Here is a 17,160-nt window from a genome sequence, read left to right on the forward strand (position 1 = left end):
GTGTGTAGGTGTGTATGGTACGTGTAGCATGTAATGTGGGTGTGGCGTGTGTGATGTGTGTTTTTGTGGGGGGGCTTAGTAATGGAGTGTGTGGTATGTGTAGTGGGTATGGCATATATGGTGTGTGTATGATATTTATGGTGTGTGTGTGGTATATGGTGTGTTATGTGTGTATTGTGGTGTGTCTGCTGTGTGTAGTGTATGTGTGTGTGATATGTGGTATGTGTGGTCTGTATGTGTATATAGTATATATATGATATGTTGGGATTATGTGTGTTGTGTATAGTTTGTGTGGTGTGTGCATAATGTATATGTACATTTATTATATATATGTATACACACACATATATATGGTCTATGGTACATGTGGTGTGTATGGGGTGGGGTATGTATATGTATGTTGTGTTATGGTATATGTGTTATATATATGCTGTATGTGGTGTGTTCATATATGATGCACATGTGTGAAATGTTCTCTAGGTCTGGTCAGGGCAGGCTTTCCCCATGCCACTCCATGCTCAGGTTCTATGGGATCCAGGACAGTGTGGTTAGAGCCACAGTGATCACATGGAGTGCCCTGCTGACCCAAAATGCATTTCTTGGAGGTGGCCCTCAGGCAGTGCTTTAATCTCTGAAGTTTTCTTCCTTAGCTTTTGGAGGCCATGAGTAGAATATCTGTAATGGACACTAATCTCATGATTTGGCCCTGATTCTGTGAGTAGAAAGAACCATCCTTAGGAAATGCATTTAAAGATGTGTGACCATTCCAACTGTAAAGCTTGGTACATGTAAAGACACCGGACAGTGTACAGAACTGTCTCTCATGCTACATTATCAAAATAGATGACTACAAACATCTTGTTACTCTACACTATGTTTTTTTTAAAGCTTTTATTTGTGTGAAGACTTCGGTTGTTAACTCGTTTGTTTCTGATCCCTCTAGTGTGTAGAATCTGCTGGCTCGGTCCACATGCGTTAGTGTCTGCCTCTGTTCACTAGTCCAGAGCCCCTGAGCAAGCCTCACTCTCTCCCAGTGTGCAAGCTCAGCCTGAGAGACATTCAGTCTGCTGTGGAGCTGGCAGGTGAGTCTCTCCCCATTGTCTCCCAGTGCAGGGAAGTGTGGGAAGAGTGAATCCACTCCAAAAGGACCGAGGCCTGGCGGCCGGTTCTGAAAACACATCCCTTAGAACAGGTACAGTAGCGGGTCACACACCAGCAGTGACTCCGCAAAGGGCAGCATCTGCCATGGTGTCCTCACTCCCGAATCTGTGACAACAGGGGAGCCATCTGCAGCTGCAAGGAGGCCCAGTGTGTCCCCTACTGTTTGGGGATGGGACCTGCGTAGCAGCACAGACCCAGTGGTCCAGAGCTGAGGAACTACGGACTCGGGTATTGAGCTCTTTGCCCAACTCAGAGGAAGGCAAGAAATGCAGTCTATATCCAGGCAGAGGAGCTGAAGGGTGCTCCATGGCAGAGGGGAGGTAGGAAGACGGAGGCATGGTGGGTACAGGGGCCAAGGCATCCGAGCATGCCAGGAATGGAGACCTTGGAAAGACGTGTGCACTGTCTAAACCTGGGGTTTTTGGATTTAATGGCTCCTCATGGGGACAATCACACGCTTCCTGAAGTGTTCTAGCGTTTTCCTGGAGGTCTCACATACTTCTACTATAGGAACTTAATGTTTCTTTGCTGGAATCTATTTGGAGAACCAAGGAGCAACGTTTAAGGGCACATGCTATGTATAACATTCTAGATAGAGATTTATGGTTGAAGATCCTGCAGTTTGGACGCAGACACGAACAGTGCCCAATTTCCCCAACTGCCATTCTCTAGTCTGCTTTGAGCTGCTTTTTAAAAGGCATGTGTGCACACAGGCTCAAGGGTCAGGTGGCTGAACAGAGAGAGGGGTGTTCATTGGTGAAGAGGTCCCCCCACAACCCAGTTTCACCTTAGGAAGGGGATTTGCAGTCTGTGTGAGGCATCCCATGGGAACGTGCTCACCATCCCCGCTGAGTCCGCTTACCTCCATCCATGAGGTTGGCCCAGTAGATGACCCTGAACCCCTGGAGAATCCCATTCAAGGCCTCCTTAGACAGTGTGGACCAGGAGATTGATATGCTCTCTGGTGATGTTGCTATGGCTTGAACATTTTCCGGAGGGTAACTGGGCACTGAAATGAAATAATTAGAACCTATGATAGGAGCAGGGGGTTCTATTAGCAAAGCAATATTGGATAGGCAGCTAATTCACCATTCTAACATGCAACACAAAGAGGACCGTCTCACAAAGAAAGGGAAAGCAGTGCCATTCCCTGCAGGAATATCGCAACTCAGCTGAGGGTCTTGAGGCTACACAGCCATCATGAAGGATGTTGCAGTTCCCCTTTCCAACGCAGGAACTCCACTTTCAGGAACTCACCCCAGACTTGAATTGAGTGCACTTCAAGTCCTAATGACGAGCACATTGCTTTGCATTCCCACTGCCCTGGCACATGACTGCGTTCACTTACATTTAGTGCACACAGCACTGGATTAGAAGGCTACTGGGAAATGTGGGAGAGAAGAAATAACAACCACACAGCTGCCCTACCTCATCTGCCAAGTCTCCCTTTCAGGAACATAAGGTTTTATCAGAGGCAAGAGGGAAAATGAAATTACTGGTATATGCTATGACTCATGGATGGATAGGGTCTTGCTATGCAACTCTGGCTGGCCTGGAACTCGCTCTGTAGACCAGGCTAGCCTCAAACTCACAGAGATCTGCCTGCTTCTGTCTCTCAGGTGCTGGGATTAATGGTGTCCACTAGCTTATACATTATTTTAGATATTGACTCTATGTCAACTTTAAATGTTGGAGCGAGGAGAGGGTGTTAAATATTAGTTGAAACTAAGTAAGTCATCAAAGCGCAAATGGAAAGGCAGAGCTAACCCTTCCTGTGGAGAGTGTAGATAGAACATTCTGGTCTTCCAGTTTCTAGGTCTCTAAGCCTTCTCTCCGTGCCTTCTCTGGTCTACAATCAAGTGGCTCATTGTGCAGAGAGACTTTTAAATGGCAGTGTGCTGACGCCACCATGTGCTGAGGGCCTTTTGGACAGGAGGGGTCTCTGTCATCAAGCAGGTTGGGCTGTTTCCCTGCCTTGGAGGAAGTGCGCATGAATTCATTTTGGTCACTAGGGGGCGCACGATCACTATGGCATTTGCTTCAGGGAGCCTGGGACCTTTTTCTCTGGCCGCAGAATGCTTGAAAGTAGAAAGCAGCCATCAGAGAGAGCGAGCGAGAGAGAGGTAGTAATAAAACTATAATAATATACAGAAAAAATTCATATTTCTGCTGTCTATATGGGGATAACTTTGGTTTTATCTAAACAAAACCCACTCTTGTGTTCAAAAATCAGAGGAAGATTCAGGGATGCATTTGGGCTTTTGAGTGCAGACCCATTCAGGCCGGGAGTGAATTGATATGGTGGGTTAGGCACTTAGGCCAAGCAACAGGGAGCCGGGCTGCGGGGCACAGACTGTGGATGTCCAGACCTACCGTCCTCCAGGGTGGTGGTGATTATCTCCTGAGAAGAAGGCCCTGTGCCTGCTCGGTTGCAGGCCTGCACCACCAGGCCGTACTGAGTGAACTTGTTCAGGTTGTCCAGGGTGTACACCTCGCTGTCCCCTGTGGTGTCAATACTGATAATGTTGAACTGGAAGTTGCCTCCTGTGCTATACTCCCGGTAGCCTATTTGGTACCCACGTATGATCCCGTTTTGTAAATGTTTCTTGGGAGCCTAAGCAGGAAAGAGAAGAATATACTTAGGAAAACCGAGGCAGGAGAACCATGACATGCAGAACAACTTGGGAAAAAATGAAGCCAGATAATAATAAGGGCAAGTGAAGCAGTCGCAAACTCCTGCACAGCTCTCCCGTGGCTGAAACCCAGGCTTGCACCTAGCCTAACTGCATGGCGGCTTTTCCTTTGTGTTGATCCCTGTGAGCCTGTGATGAGCATGATTCCTAAGTTAGGCACTGCGGGAAATTAACAACTGTAACTAGTAATAGAGATATAATAGAATTAGGTCAGTATGTTGTCATAAAGGTCATTTAAACTTACAAACTGCTTATTTCTGTAATTTTCTATTTAATATCGTCAGGTCGCAGTTGATGGGGGTAGGTGTGGTGTAATGGAAACCATGCAATGTGAAGCCACAGGCAGGGTGACTTCTGCAGAAGTGTTTCGTCCCTGGCCACTCCTCTGTCACCTGCATGCATGACATCTGGCCTGACCCCTTCACCTTCTGCAGTGCTGACACTGTGACCCACAGTTTTCACAGGATGTCAGCCACATTTAAGTGGCAGCAGAATGAATCTGAAACTGCAGAGTCTGTGCTCCAAGGCCCTAGGTCAGGCTGCTGTGGTTCACTTGACTCACTGATGGGAAGACACTCTGCGTTTATAATATTGGAACACATACCAGCCATCTCACTGTGAGACAGTCTTTCCTGCTCATCAGCTAGTGGTCTAATATCCTCCTATCATCTATCTGTCTGTTTGTCTATCTGTCTGTCCATCTATCAATCATCTGTCTGTCTATCACCATCATCTATCCATCTATCATCTATCTTTTTATCTATCTGTCATCCATCATCTTCCATCAATCAGTCTATCATCTATTATCTACCATCTAGCTACCTCTCTATCTCTTTATCTATCTATCTATCTATCTATCTATCTATCTATCTATCTATCTATCTATCTATCTCTATCATCTATTGTCTTCTACCAATTAACCTTCTATAATTTAATTACAAACTATGGATCCAGATCTTTCAGGTTGTGTAAACCTTTCTGAAGCCCCAAAGCGCTAACAATGCTGAAGTGAAGTAAACACAAGGGCTCTGGAGAATGGTGACAGGCTGGGTGAATGGCTGCCAGGTCAAGGCCAGGAGGAACTGGCAAAGGAGATCTGTGAGAAATGGTTCGTGGATACTGAAGTCAGGTGGCCTTGTCAGGGTGGCCTAGGCCCAGCAAGTAGAGTTGGGGATGTGTGGGAGCAGCTGGCAGGAAGGGCCAGGGAGAGGGTGCCCACAGGCACACGAGGGAGGCATGATGGGAGGGGTTGGACAGAGTTCCAGGGCAGAACAAGTCTCTGAAAGTCAGCAGTACATGGAGAAAGGTGCACATAACAAGGGAACTGAAAGGTGCTGAGTCGGGAGACGGCCTGGATGAACTCAGCTGAAACTGTGTGTAGCCTGACGTGCTCTCCTCCAGTGGAACAGGTGCCCCAGGCTGGCTTCAGGACGCAATCTGTGTCACAGAGAACAGTATTTCTTTCATTTATTTGTAACATTTTAAACTTTTTTTTTTTTTTTTTTTTTTTTTTTTTTTTTTTTTTTTTTTTTTTTTGGTTTTTCGAGACAGGGTTTCTCTGTGTAGCTTTGCGCCTTTCCTGGATCTCGCGCTGTAGACCAGGCTGGCCTTGAACTCACAGAGATCCGCCTGCCTCTGCCTCCCGAGTGCTGGGATTAAAGGCGTGCGCGACCACTGCCCGGCACATTTTAAACTTTTAATTAATGCACAAAAGCTGCATGTGCTTATGGGGCCTTCTTACAGCAAATTTCTTCCTGTGTGGTTTCCATGAGATGCAATTGCTGTCCTCATCTGCCTGGGTGTGCACATGGGTGTGTGGACTCACAGCTGGAGACCAGCCATGTCAGCCATTTACTATTCCAGTGAGGGCCAGGGCGAGACCCTGGTGTAGGAGGTCATCACTTGGCTTTCACCTGTAACACTGATGGGCTTTGCTGTTCATTTCGTCTTCAAGAACACCTAAAGATTTTAGTGTTTTAGAACCAGAGCCCAACAAAATCACTACACCATACCTGTCAACTTGCATGAATAACCTCTAGCTAGTTAATAAAATTAGTTTTCTTGTAAAAATCATTATATGCAAGCCAATTTCACCAACAAAGAGATTTATTCTATTTTATGTAGATTTTTTTGTAATTATCAGATAAGTGACTCAAGTATAAATGATAATTTTTGCAAATTATATTCATATCCATTAAGCATGCTCTCTAATTGCTCAGCTGGCTCCCTGTAAGGCTTCAAGAGAAAGCCAGTCCAAATCACAGCATGAGGGCTATGCAGCCAGGTATACAGTGGAGCCAATGCCTACAAGAAACTTATCTACAACAACTGACTTAGAATCTTCCTGGAAGCAGCCAGGGTGTGTCTTGCTGGGTCATCACTCCTCAAGCCTTGGAGGGTTAATCAGGCTTGCGTTAGATGAGAGCATTGTCCCTCTCTTTGTGGTTAGAAAGCATTGCATCTTGTTTCCTTGGGAGATAAGCAAGCGCTCGCTCAGCTCTGCTTATGTATAAGACTTGGTTTAAAATGAAGGCAACATTGCTGCACAAGTCGAAGCCAGTTAAAAATTCCAACACAGATGGGGTAAGGGCTTCAGAGCCCCTACTCTTAGCTGAGGGGCTGCTGATGGCTCCTGGGGAAGGTGGAATCACTTTTCTTTAGGACTGTGGCCACTGGTAGGTTCTCCATGGCCCCCACTGAGTAACCAACCCCAAACCCATATGCAGGTGGGCAGCACTATCTGGACTCAGTAGGTTGAACAAGAAAGACATAAAATTGAGAGGGAAATGTGATGAGCGTCCTGGGGGAGCTAGAGAAGGGTGTGAGGGGTGGATATGCTCAAGATATGTTGTGTACACATATGGAATATTTAAAGAAAAATGAAATTTATTTAAAAATACATTTTCTTAGAGGATCTACATTTCTGTCCTTATTCTGGAATAAAGGGTATTTTTTTCCTCACTTTACATTTCTGCAAAATATTGCCTAGAATCATTACTTTGCTTTGTTTTATTATAGTAGTCCAAGGTGAGCGTCCCTGTACACATTTGATCCGGTTTGTTTTTCTCGGCTAAGGTGAGGCATTCCCTCCTGTATCCTCTGTCCACAGTCCACAATTCTGGGTCTGATTTTTCTCATTTAATATGTTATTAGGACCACAGTCTCCTCTTTTTATCACAGTTTCTGAAAACAATGCTCCCATATGTTGATGTTTGATTTTAGTTCATTGTTCTCCCACATTTATATATATTATTACTTTGCAACTTATTTTCAACCACAAATGTGGTTAAGCACCTTTGCAGTCTTGCTTTTCCATTTTCAATCTTATCTGTGGGACGTAAGCCCTAGCAGTGGATGACTGTCTTATTTTTTTTTTTTTTTTTTTTTTTTGGTTTTTCGAGACAGGGTTTCTCTGTGTAGCTTTGCGCCTTTCCTGGAACTCACTTGGTAGCCCAGGCTGGCCTCGAACTCACAGAGATCCGCCTGGCTCTGCCTCCCAAGTGCTGGGATTAAAGGCGTGCGCCACCACCGCCCGGCTCGACTGTCTTATTTTTAAAGCCTGCATTTGAGTTGGCCATTAATGAGCAGGAATGTTTGCTGTTACTCTGTTAGAAATGGTTTAGCATAAGGGGATGTATTTGTCACAAGGAGACAGAAACATGGTCCTTCCTTCTCCTCGGCTTTTGACAAGCTCTGTGCTACTGCCTGGACTTCCTTTACAGGTGCCTAATGGGACTGCTAGTTACCCCTGTAGACAAAGCTGTTAAAGCTGTCCTGTGAAGTGAGGATCATGTTGCAGGAGGGGAGGTCAAGACTCACCACTGACACCCTGCCTCTGAAGCATCACAGTCACTGTTAGCAACACTCACTACCTAAACCTCTGTGGCCCCTGCCTCATCCGATGCTGCCGCTGTCACTGATGTCATCTCTACCAGCATCCGCAGCATCATCTCAGCTCTCCTGTACAGTCTATCTGAGAACCATCTGCTACACTAAGAATACTTCTACGCTGAATGTCTGCTTCATAGGGGCTGACTTTGAGCCTGAGTGCCAGGCCTCCTGAGGACAGGGGAACTCACATATATTTTCCTTTCATGCCCAGGACTGGGCCTTGCATGGGCTTTTGAAACCTCAAAGCCCACCCACAATGACACACTTCCTTCAACAAGGCCACGCCTACTCCAACAAGGCCACACCTCCTAATCCTTCTCAAATAGTGCCACTCCCTGGTGACTAAGCCTTCAGATATATGAGCCTAAGGAGGCTGGCTATTCATATTCAAACCACCACATCAATGAAGAGAAACTTGTAGGTTTATGGGAAATCCCACCCGGCAACCACTTCTCTTAAAACACATTAAAAGAGCACTTTGCAAAATGGGTGCCTGGAAACAGAACAAGCAAAATAACTCTGAGGGCTTGCTCCTACTCCTCACCCAAGCTCAAGAGCCTTGCAGATGAGCTCCTTTGCACTGGGAACCTGGTGTTAAACACAGCGATTTCATAAGTGAGTGGCATCTCTTCACCTTTCCTGGAATCCCTTTGAAGGTACTGTATACTCTGGGGCAGAGGTCACACTTGCCATTATGCTCTTTGGGACAGGTTAATTATTTACCCAGGCTGATTTTTATTCTTTCCCTCTCCTTTGGAACTAGTAACAGTCCCATTTCCCTTGTATTTATTTCTCTCATGTGTTGCTCTCTGTAGACCTCTGTCCCTCTCCAGCCCTACCCCTCCAGGTACCCTTCCTTCTGGCCTCTTCATCCCTCCCAACCCCCACATCCATTAGGACCTCTCTTGGATCTCCATGACAACAGCAGCGCCATGTCAACCCATTTGTATGGCTTGCGAGTGACTGTATTTGATGTGTCTTTCTCAAATCTTCTTCATCCTTTAAAGACGCAGAAACAGCAAAGAGGCAGGGGTGCGGAAAGGCTCCCAGCTCACACCATCACCACGGATGCCAGTGACTTGCATGGGCAAGCCTTCCTGATACCTATTCCATCTCCCTTCACTCCACAAGAAGCCTTTAAAGAATGGGGTCCTCTTCTGTGGCCGGAGGAGTGAGTTCCTTGGAAAACTAATTGAAAATTTCCTTTAGATTCCTGAAAGTTCTCTTAAGATGCATGCTGTTCTCTTACCCTTTCATTGCTGGGTGGTAGCGTCTCACCCATCTGAGCAGCTGCCCCGCCTCCTCCATGCCCACATGCACAACATCTCTGCAGTAAAGTGCTTCATCAGACTGGGCATGCACGGGCAGGGTGCCTACTTGACACAAGGCTTCGGGCCTAAGGGGACCTGACAGGGATGTGGCCATTACCACTTAGCGAGAGCCTTACACTGTTGAGGGCTACCCTCAGCACCATGAGAGGCACATAAAATACAGGGCTAGCCCAGGGCACCACGAGAGGGAAAAGGGAAAAGAGAAAAGTTGCCCAGAGAAGAGACAAGAAGACCTGTCAGATAAGGAGTAGTTCACCTGAGAATAGAGGTGACCCAACAGTCATGTGCAGTGGTACCCAGCTGCACCCTGGGGAGAAAACCCAGGTGACCCAGGATACAAGAGCTCAGAGTGAGTCTGCAGCGAGGTATCTGTGGGCATCCCGGGTTTTGGGAGGACGAGAACAGGAGCCAAGGTTGGGTGTCCAGAAGGGAACTTAGGTCCCCTGAGAGAGCTGCAGACTGTTAAATGCTGAGTCACCCTCCAGCCCGAGGCATTCTCTTTTTATCCTCACTCAAAGGTGGAAATTCCAAGCATAGAAAGACCTTTTGCCTGCAGCAGAGGTCTCTGGAGTCAGGCTGGGCTCAGTGCCTGCTGCCCACACCTGAGTAACCATTCACGCGTAGGGCTAACTGCCCCTGCCTCCCACCATACTTGGGTAACGAGCAGCCCTTGACTAAACTAGAGGGATTTCAGGCATCAACACAAGGTAGGGCACAGGGGAACAGAACTTCACTCTGTTTCTCCTCTCAGAAGGTAGCAGAAGAACATGTAGGTACGGAGCAGTGGTATGGCTGAGGTGTGAATCCACTGAAGTAGCAGGATTCTACTCCTTCTTTGCTGCCTTTCTTTGTCAAAGTGAAGGAAGACTGGCTACTTGATTTCTCTTGTTTTTATACAAATAAACTTTCCATCCTGAGACTGGGTGGCTACTGGCAGAGCAAACAAGCATGACGCTATACTGTATGACGGCAAATCTATCATCTAATAGCTAAGTATAAAACATCTTTGTTATTTGGTCTTGAGGCAGGGCACCCGCTTATGCTGGAAGGTTTGCCAAGAGCTGGGGTGCTGCTCTCGCTCTGGGGCAGGGGACTGGGGTCCTTGAGGCAGGCTTATCCAGTGGCTTCCCTAAGCTGACCTGCCTGATGATGGTGGAGGGAGCCGGGCAGAGAACACATTCCAGATGGAGCATAAGCAAGACGGTCCCTGAAGGGATGTGCCTGTTTTAAATGCACACAGAATCTGCAATGTGAATTTGTGTGACCCAGGTCTTTCTGTGGAGTACAAAGGTTTTCATGCAAAAAGACAGGTATATGGACTTTTTTAAAACATAAAACTGAATGATGGCATGGGATTCACGCATTTCTTTAACAAATATTAATTTCCCTCCTACTGAGTAGACCCTCACAGAGCCCACACTTTCTGGTCCACCTTGAGGGTCCAGAAAAATCAACCCTACTCATGGAGACGAGGAACGCTTTGAAGCCAATTTCTTTTTTCTTTTTTCTTGTTGAAGGGGAAGAAGTTAGACTTGCTAATACAAGAAGGACTGACAATTCCTTCCATATCTGTGAGACACTGTACACATTTTTTAATAAAGCACCCATAACCCCCAACCAGAGCCAGTGGATTAATTCATGAAAGCAAATGAAAATTCATAATCTTTCATAGCCTAAGGATTAAGCGAATGGCTGAAAAAAATCAAAATGTATTTCAAGACAACTTTTTAATTTCAACTTTCGTAGGAAAGAGGAGTGCTGACCTAGGTTTATACTTTGGAAATAGAATGGTAGGTAGTAGGTAAATGTAAACTGTATATCTTCTCTAGCTTCCCATTGTCAGGTGACATTTAGCCCGTGGGGTTGGAAGGCAGAGTAAAGGGAATTCATATTTATCAAGGTTTGTAGGCATGGGTTACCCTCTGCTAGCACCATGCCAAACTTTCTCCCATCCTGTCACTTACTCTGGGCACTGAATACAGTCAGTGTGAATGAAGAATAATCCCCACATTAGAGAGACTTGCTCAGAATCTGAAAGCTGGTGGATAGGTATCCAGCAGAGGGTAAATGCTCAGAACCATGGAGGACCAGATTCCCCAGGGAAGCAGGGCCAGAATTGCCCAAGCCACTTTCCCAGTGTGCCTCAGTTTCCTAGTGAGAAGGACTTCAACGGAGGAGGCACAAAGAGCCTGCAGTTTATTAAACCTTACGATGTTTGTTTTGAAATGACAGGCAGAGCTGTCCCCTTGTGTGAAGGCTCGCCCTGGGATACAATGACACTGTCTCATAGCACAGGTCACTGGGGGTAGGGGAATGGGCTGGGTGGGAACTGTTCTTCTGATGATAGAAATTCACTGAGACTTTCATGGAAATCATTTAGAATTCTACGTGAAAATTCTTATTAAAAAAAAAATTCTCTGATCCTGAGGAGGAGGAGAAGACAATGGTCGACTCCTCAAGGTTGCATTCTGAGCCATCAGCTTACAACTGCGCTCAGCATGTGAAAGTTTGTATTTTGGAGACACTCTATAAAGATTTCTCATTTGAAGCAAAATTTTTACAGTTGAAATATTCTCTGCTTTCAATCGCAACCTTTTGAGATATCTAGAGTAATTATTTCAAGTACTGAATATTTCCACTATGAGTCACTATGGCAAAGACACACACACACACACACACCCCTAATCGCAGCACTCAGGGGACTGAGGCAGGGGATGACAAGGTCCAGATCAGCCTGGGCTGTATAGTGAGCTCAAAGTTTGCCTAGGCTACACACTGAGACTCTTGGTCTCAGAGACAGAGAAAGAAAGATGCTTCAGGAAATAGGTTATGACAGAATTTTCTGGAAAAAAACCCTAAGTATTATTTTGAAGTATTCTATCAAATAAATGTCATTATTCAGTCATTTTTAATGTTCGTTCTGATTTTGAATCAGAAGCAAACCTGTAATCCGCAGGCAAACCTCTCCCCTCTGGCAGCCAGAGCAGAGCTAGGAAACTCACTGTTACTTATTTCTACTTTAACAGGACACGCGGCTGCAATCTCCACCAAGCCACTGCTTTGTGTTTCCACCCTAGTCCCTTCTGCACATCCATCCTGCCTCACGCAGGCACTGCATGGCAGGAGTGGCTCTTGGATGCTCTCCTGGGGCAGGGTGGGGTGCGCTCACAGCTGTGACTTGCGGCCAGCTGGGTCCTATAAATGTACCACAGATTTGTGACCCTTCACCTTTCAGTGAGTGGCAGGGGAGAGGGTGCGAGGTGGCACAGTTCTGGTGTCCAGCTCTGGACTCAGCATTCCACCAAAGCCCGAGTTCAGCCATTGCATGTTCCCCTCTGCAGTTTGCATCTGGACAGAGTGGTGTCCTCTCCACAGCTGCCTCTGAACCCCACGATGCTTCTCAGAGGCTCCTGGGCTATGAACACATGGCCCAGAGGCTCCCTCACTCCACCTCACAGGGGCTCTCGCCTCTCCACTTACTCACCATTGCCCGGCTGCCTGCCCTCTCCCTCACTCCCTAGTTCATTCACTTGCTCATGCACTCATATCCTCACCCACCTACTCATGAACACACTCATTCATTCATTCTTTCACTAGTTTACTCTTTCCCTCACCAATTCATCTCTTTACTCATTCATTCATCCACCACATGAGGAACAAGGTACACTATGTCTCTCATGGCCCCCTGAGCCACAGAGGAGATGCATAGGAGACGGGCCATGCAGTGAGTGTGTTGGGAATGTCACAGGCAATTCCATGCTGGGGATTCACCTGTCTTCACTGAGTGTCACCTAGAGATTCCATAACTAGGCAGGAGAGGTGTCATGGTACCATGTGACTGATGACAGGGAAGGCTGACGGGGTGGGGAGGACTGGGGAGCAAGGGATCCTAGTCTGAGTAGGAGTGTGGGGACTGATGTTGGAGGCCTCAAGTGTCTGTGGGATAGGTCACATCCTCAGGTCATGGGCAGCCTCGACTAGACCTGAAAAGTTTCAGTTCGGACCCTTTCCTTTGGTGAAAGAAATAATGAAAATAAAAAGAGGTAGAAAATTTATTTTGATAACAGGGATTCAGCAGAAGGTCTACTTATGAGACGATGATTTAAAATGGTAATACCTTAGGTTCCCACTATCCCACACATACCCACGCCTATTCCCTGACCCAGGGGCTCCCTCTTTGGTTGAGGCTGTCCCGCTGTCTGTCCACTCCCCTCCCTTTCTTCCTCCTCTGTAGGCTCCTTAAACAAAATGCATGTTCTGAACTCTTCTACCACAGAGAGGCATGTTTGATAGCATACACTGTCTCTGCATGCCCTTTAGATCAGTCCACAGCTTGCCTGAAACGGTAATGCCCTTTCAAGTCTTTTATATCATCAGGTGGAGCAATAAGCTAGTCTGCCTGAGTCTCCAGTGGCCATACCTCACTCGGTGGGGTTTGTCACCAGTATGCCTGCCTGTTTGCCCAAGAGCCAGGCAACGAGGCCCGGAGGCAAGACTGTACACCTGCACAACACCTAACTAGTGGTATGAGGAGAGCCAGGTGTACTGTGCATCCCATGGCACATTCATACCTTTGGCTCTAGGAAGAAATTTAACTGTAATGCACTGACTTTCACTGTGGTGTTTTATGTTAGGACACAGTTCAAGGCCCTAGAAGTTTCCAATTTTAGCTACAAGAGGTAGATGCTCTGCAGATAGACACGTCCTTCATACAGGACCTCCCCAAGTCTCTCAAGGCCACATTTCAGTAGCCAAATGCAAAGAGATATATGGAACAATTGGCTGAAACTTCACAGCCTCTATTCAGGGCAGACTGGGCCAGCGTTCTGTGTGTAGCACGGCTGGGATGTGTACAGGGTTAGGGCATGCTGAGAGGCTTTTATTGTACAGTGTGTGGTGCTCACAGGAGTGGGCTGGTCACAAAGACTGAGGACAGCTCAGTTACACTCCCAAGCCACATGTCTGTCATGCTGCCTGCTGCAAACACAGCTCATTGGCCAAGGCTAAAAAAGCTGACACACAGGGACTCCCTGCATTAACCCAATGTTAATACCTGAGATGGTGCGCACCCCCACAGTGGAAGTCTACTTCTGCTACACATGCTACACATCAGTTTATGAGAGGGCCAGCAGGAGAAAGAAGAGAAAGGAAAGGAAAGGAAAGGAAAGGAAAGGAAAGGAAAGGAAAGGAAAGGAAAGGAAAGGAACGGAAAGGAAAGGAAAGGGAGGGGAGGGGAAGGAAAGGGAGGGGAAGGAAAGGGAGGGGAAGGGAGGGAGAAGAAAGAAGGGGAGGAAGGGGAGGGGAGGGAGGGGAGGGAGGGAGGGGAGGGAGGGGAAAGGTGGGAGAAGAGAAAGCCATGCTATGAGACAAATACAGACCAGAAAGAGTAGAACTTCACAGAAGCATGGATCCAGTAACAGTTCCCTAGGTGAAACATTTCCAATGTATCTCACCCATAGGTAAGTGCCAGGACTTGAGTATCTGAATCAGTGGCAACTCAAAGCACTGGTCTGTGGCCAGTGTGCACAGAAGACAGACACCACCACCTCCTTTACTGACAAAGTTTACTTTGAAGGCAGGGCCTATGCTGACTCAGGCTTGCTACTCCCCAACTGGGCAGCCCACACCAAGCTAAGCAGCAACTAGTCTGTATCTACAACCACACTCTGGGGTGGCACCGCCCAGGAGACAAAGTTTGTGCCCTTGGGCAGGGAACCCAGGTGCTTTTTCAAGGAGACAGCCAACTAATGCACAGTGAGGTCTCTCTCCTTCCTGCCACTGTATACTGTGGACTACACAGTGCTTACTTTACTCCTAAGATGCACTTAGAGATTTTCTGCTGTGATGAAATTATAGTTCAATCAAGTTAGGAAGTATCAGCTTCCCTATCTGCATGAGACTGATCCTAGGGACCTTGATAAAATTCTAAGGATAAAATAAGTAAGACAGGGCAACTTCATTCTTTAGAGATGTTTCAGTTACTACAGAGGAATTCAAACTATGATATCAAACAGGTGTCTGCCATGGAGCAATGTTTCAGTTGATGATGGGCCAACTACATGTATAATGACTGTGACAAGGATTTGAGTATTTAGAGGGGTCACAGCCAGTGTGTGTGAATACATTCTATGATAATTTCAAAGTGACACAATCGCCCAAGGATATATTTCTCAGGATGAATTCTTGTCATCAAGCAACTATGGCTGTATTGAATCATCTATCTATCTATCTATCTATCTATCTATCTATCTATCTATCTATCTATCTACCTACCTATCTATCTATCTATCTATCTATCTATCTATCTATCTATCTATCTATCTATCTATTTATCTATCTATCCATTAATATAATTTTGAAAAAAAACCTTTTTATAAAGTGTTAGTATCCTGGCATCATGACAAGAATAATGGGGTTCACACACTAGGAAAAGTGTCAGAGACAAATGTGTTGGTTCAGTTTACCTTCCAGGTAACCCTGATGCTCTGAGATGATGTAGGCTCCAGGTGAACTTCCTGAGGTGGGCCATCAGGAGCTGTAGGGACCAAAAACACACAGGCAGGTTATACACACCAGAGGTAGATTTTTTTTCTTTTGTAAGGAAACAGGCAGAAAAAGACCAACTATGGTCACGTTATCCACAAAATGGTATAAAATTTATATGTAACATATGCCCATGCTTATGTGTACTTTAAAACATTTTTGGGAGACTCAGAACACCAAATGGTACTTTAAGACAATTTTAGGAGACTCAGAACACCAAATGTCAAGGCCATATCAAGAGCTGTGGTTCTGTATTGTTTACAGAATAACACCAGAAGAAAAGTCTATGTGTGCACAATTCAGATGCAATCTTTAAAAATCTTTCTCATCTGAAGTGTGAACCTGCAGAACGCAGGGGTTCTGGGGGATGACTCTAAATGACAGGCGAGGCTGCATTTTAGGATCCAAGAAGTAAAGAAAGTGCCATAGGCTGCAGGCCCACAGGAAGAGCTTAGGGAGTTGCTATGGCCCATGGAAAGGAGTGTGCTCTGCAGCTCAGACCCAGGGACATGCCAGGTAGGAATGAGCTGAGGATGTAGCTCCAAGAAGAGGTGGATTGCTTGGTTACAGCTTTTAGGACACTTGGAGACAGTGAGGGAGGGGTAAAGTGTCATTGGATGGAGGTGAGTGGGCAGAGGCTCTGCAGAGGTAGAAATGGGGATAGAGGGAGCACTCACTATACACACTGCCAGGAACGTCAGCTAGTCCAGAGGCTATGTAAGTCAGTTTCGAGGTTCCTCATAAAGCTAAAAGCAGACCTACCATATGATCCAGCTACCCTACTCCTGGGTGTTTACCCAGCAGACACCAAGTTACCACATCATAGAGACATTTGTCCACCCATGTTTACTGCAGGACTATTCATGATAGCTCAGTTATGGAACCAACCTAAGTGTCAATCAACACCTGGATCAAGATATTGTGGCTTAGATACACAATGATATTCTACTCAGCCACATGGAAAACAAAGCAAGGAAGTGGATGCAACTGGGGTTGATCACATCAAGCAAATGAATCCTATCTCAGAAAGACAATAATTACATGTTTTTCTCATTTGTGGGTCCTAGAGTTTAAATTGATGCATAAAAATCATGTCCGTATAGATGAAACGAAAGTAGAAACAAAACTGTCTAAGAGACAGAGGGGATGGATGGGAGGGTGGGGAAGGAGGAGGGTGGGGCGGGTAGGCTCAAAGAGCATAGCTGCATGAACATGGCCTTGCATAGCCCAGTTTCATAAAACAACACAAAAGAGAGGCAGGAAAGAGACGCATGCTCAAGCTGCATACAATGGGAAGAAAGGAGGCAGAAGCCTCCGCCATACAATGGGGGATGGGAAGGACAGTGGAGTTCAACAGGGCAGGGCTGGTGGGAGGGAGAGAGGATGAGGGCTCACAGTATTTAGTGTTATGCACCTGAGGGCAGCTGGGGGTTCCTCCATGTCTGAGTACTGCAGAGAGGAGGGCCTGCAGCCCACAGCCTGCTTTTCTAATTCACACTGCATTCCCAGTCTTGTGCATGCCTTCCATGAAGTCCACTGCC

The 17,160-nt window shown here is 46.4% G+C and overlaps 1 protein-coding gene across 4 annotated transcripts in view; it reads right to left on the reverse strand.

Moving 5' to 3' along the window:
• Dscam (DS cell adhesion molecule) overlaps positions 1 to 17,160 on the reverse strand; it is a 611,935-nt gene that overhangs the window by 99,586 nt on the left and 495,189 nt on the right. For 3 of the 4 annotated variants that reach the window (XM_052741323.1, XM_052741322.1, XM_052741324.1), the window contains 3 exons: positions 15,541 to 15,611; positions 3,535 to 3,775; positions 2,024 to 2,170 (listed from right to left, as the gene is read on the reverse strand). In XM_052741323.1, the coding sequence (XP_052597283.1) occupies positions 2,024 to 2,170; positions 3,535 to 3,775; positions 15,541 to 15,611 (459 nt within the window). Of the gene's footprint in view, positions 1 to 2,023; positions 2,171 to 3,534; positions 3,776 to 15,540; positions 15,612 to 17,160 lie in introns of those variants that run through there. The other variant, XM_052741325.1, reaches the window with a different exon arrangement.

Source organism: Peromyscus californicus, unplaced genomic scaffold (genome assembly GCF_007827085.1).
Source record: "Peromyscus californicus insignis strain IS unplaced genomic scaffold, ASM782708v3 Scaffold_16__1_contigs__length_79575227, whole genome shotgun sequence".
NCBI lineage: Eukaryota > Metazoa > Chordata > Mammalia > Rodentia > Cricetidae > Peromyscus > Peromyscus californicus.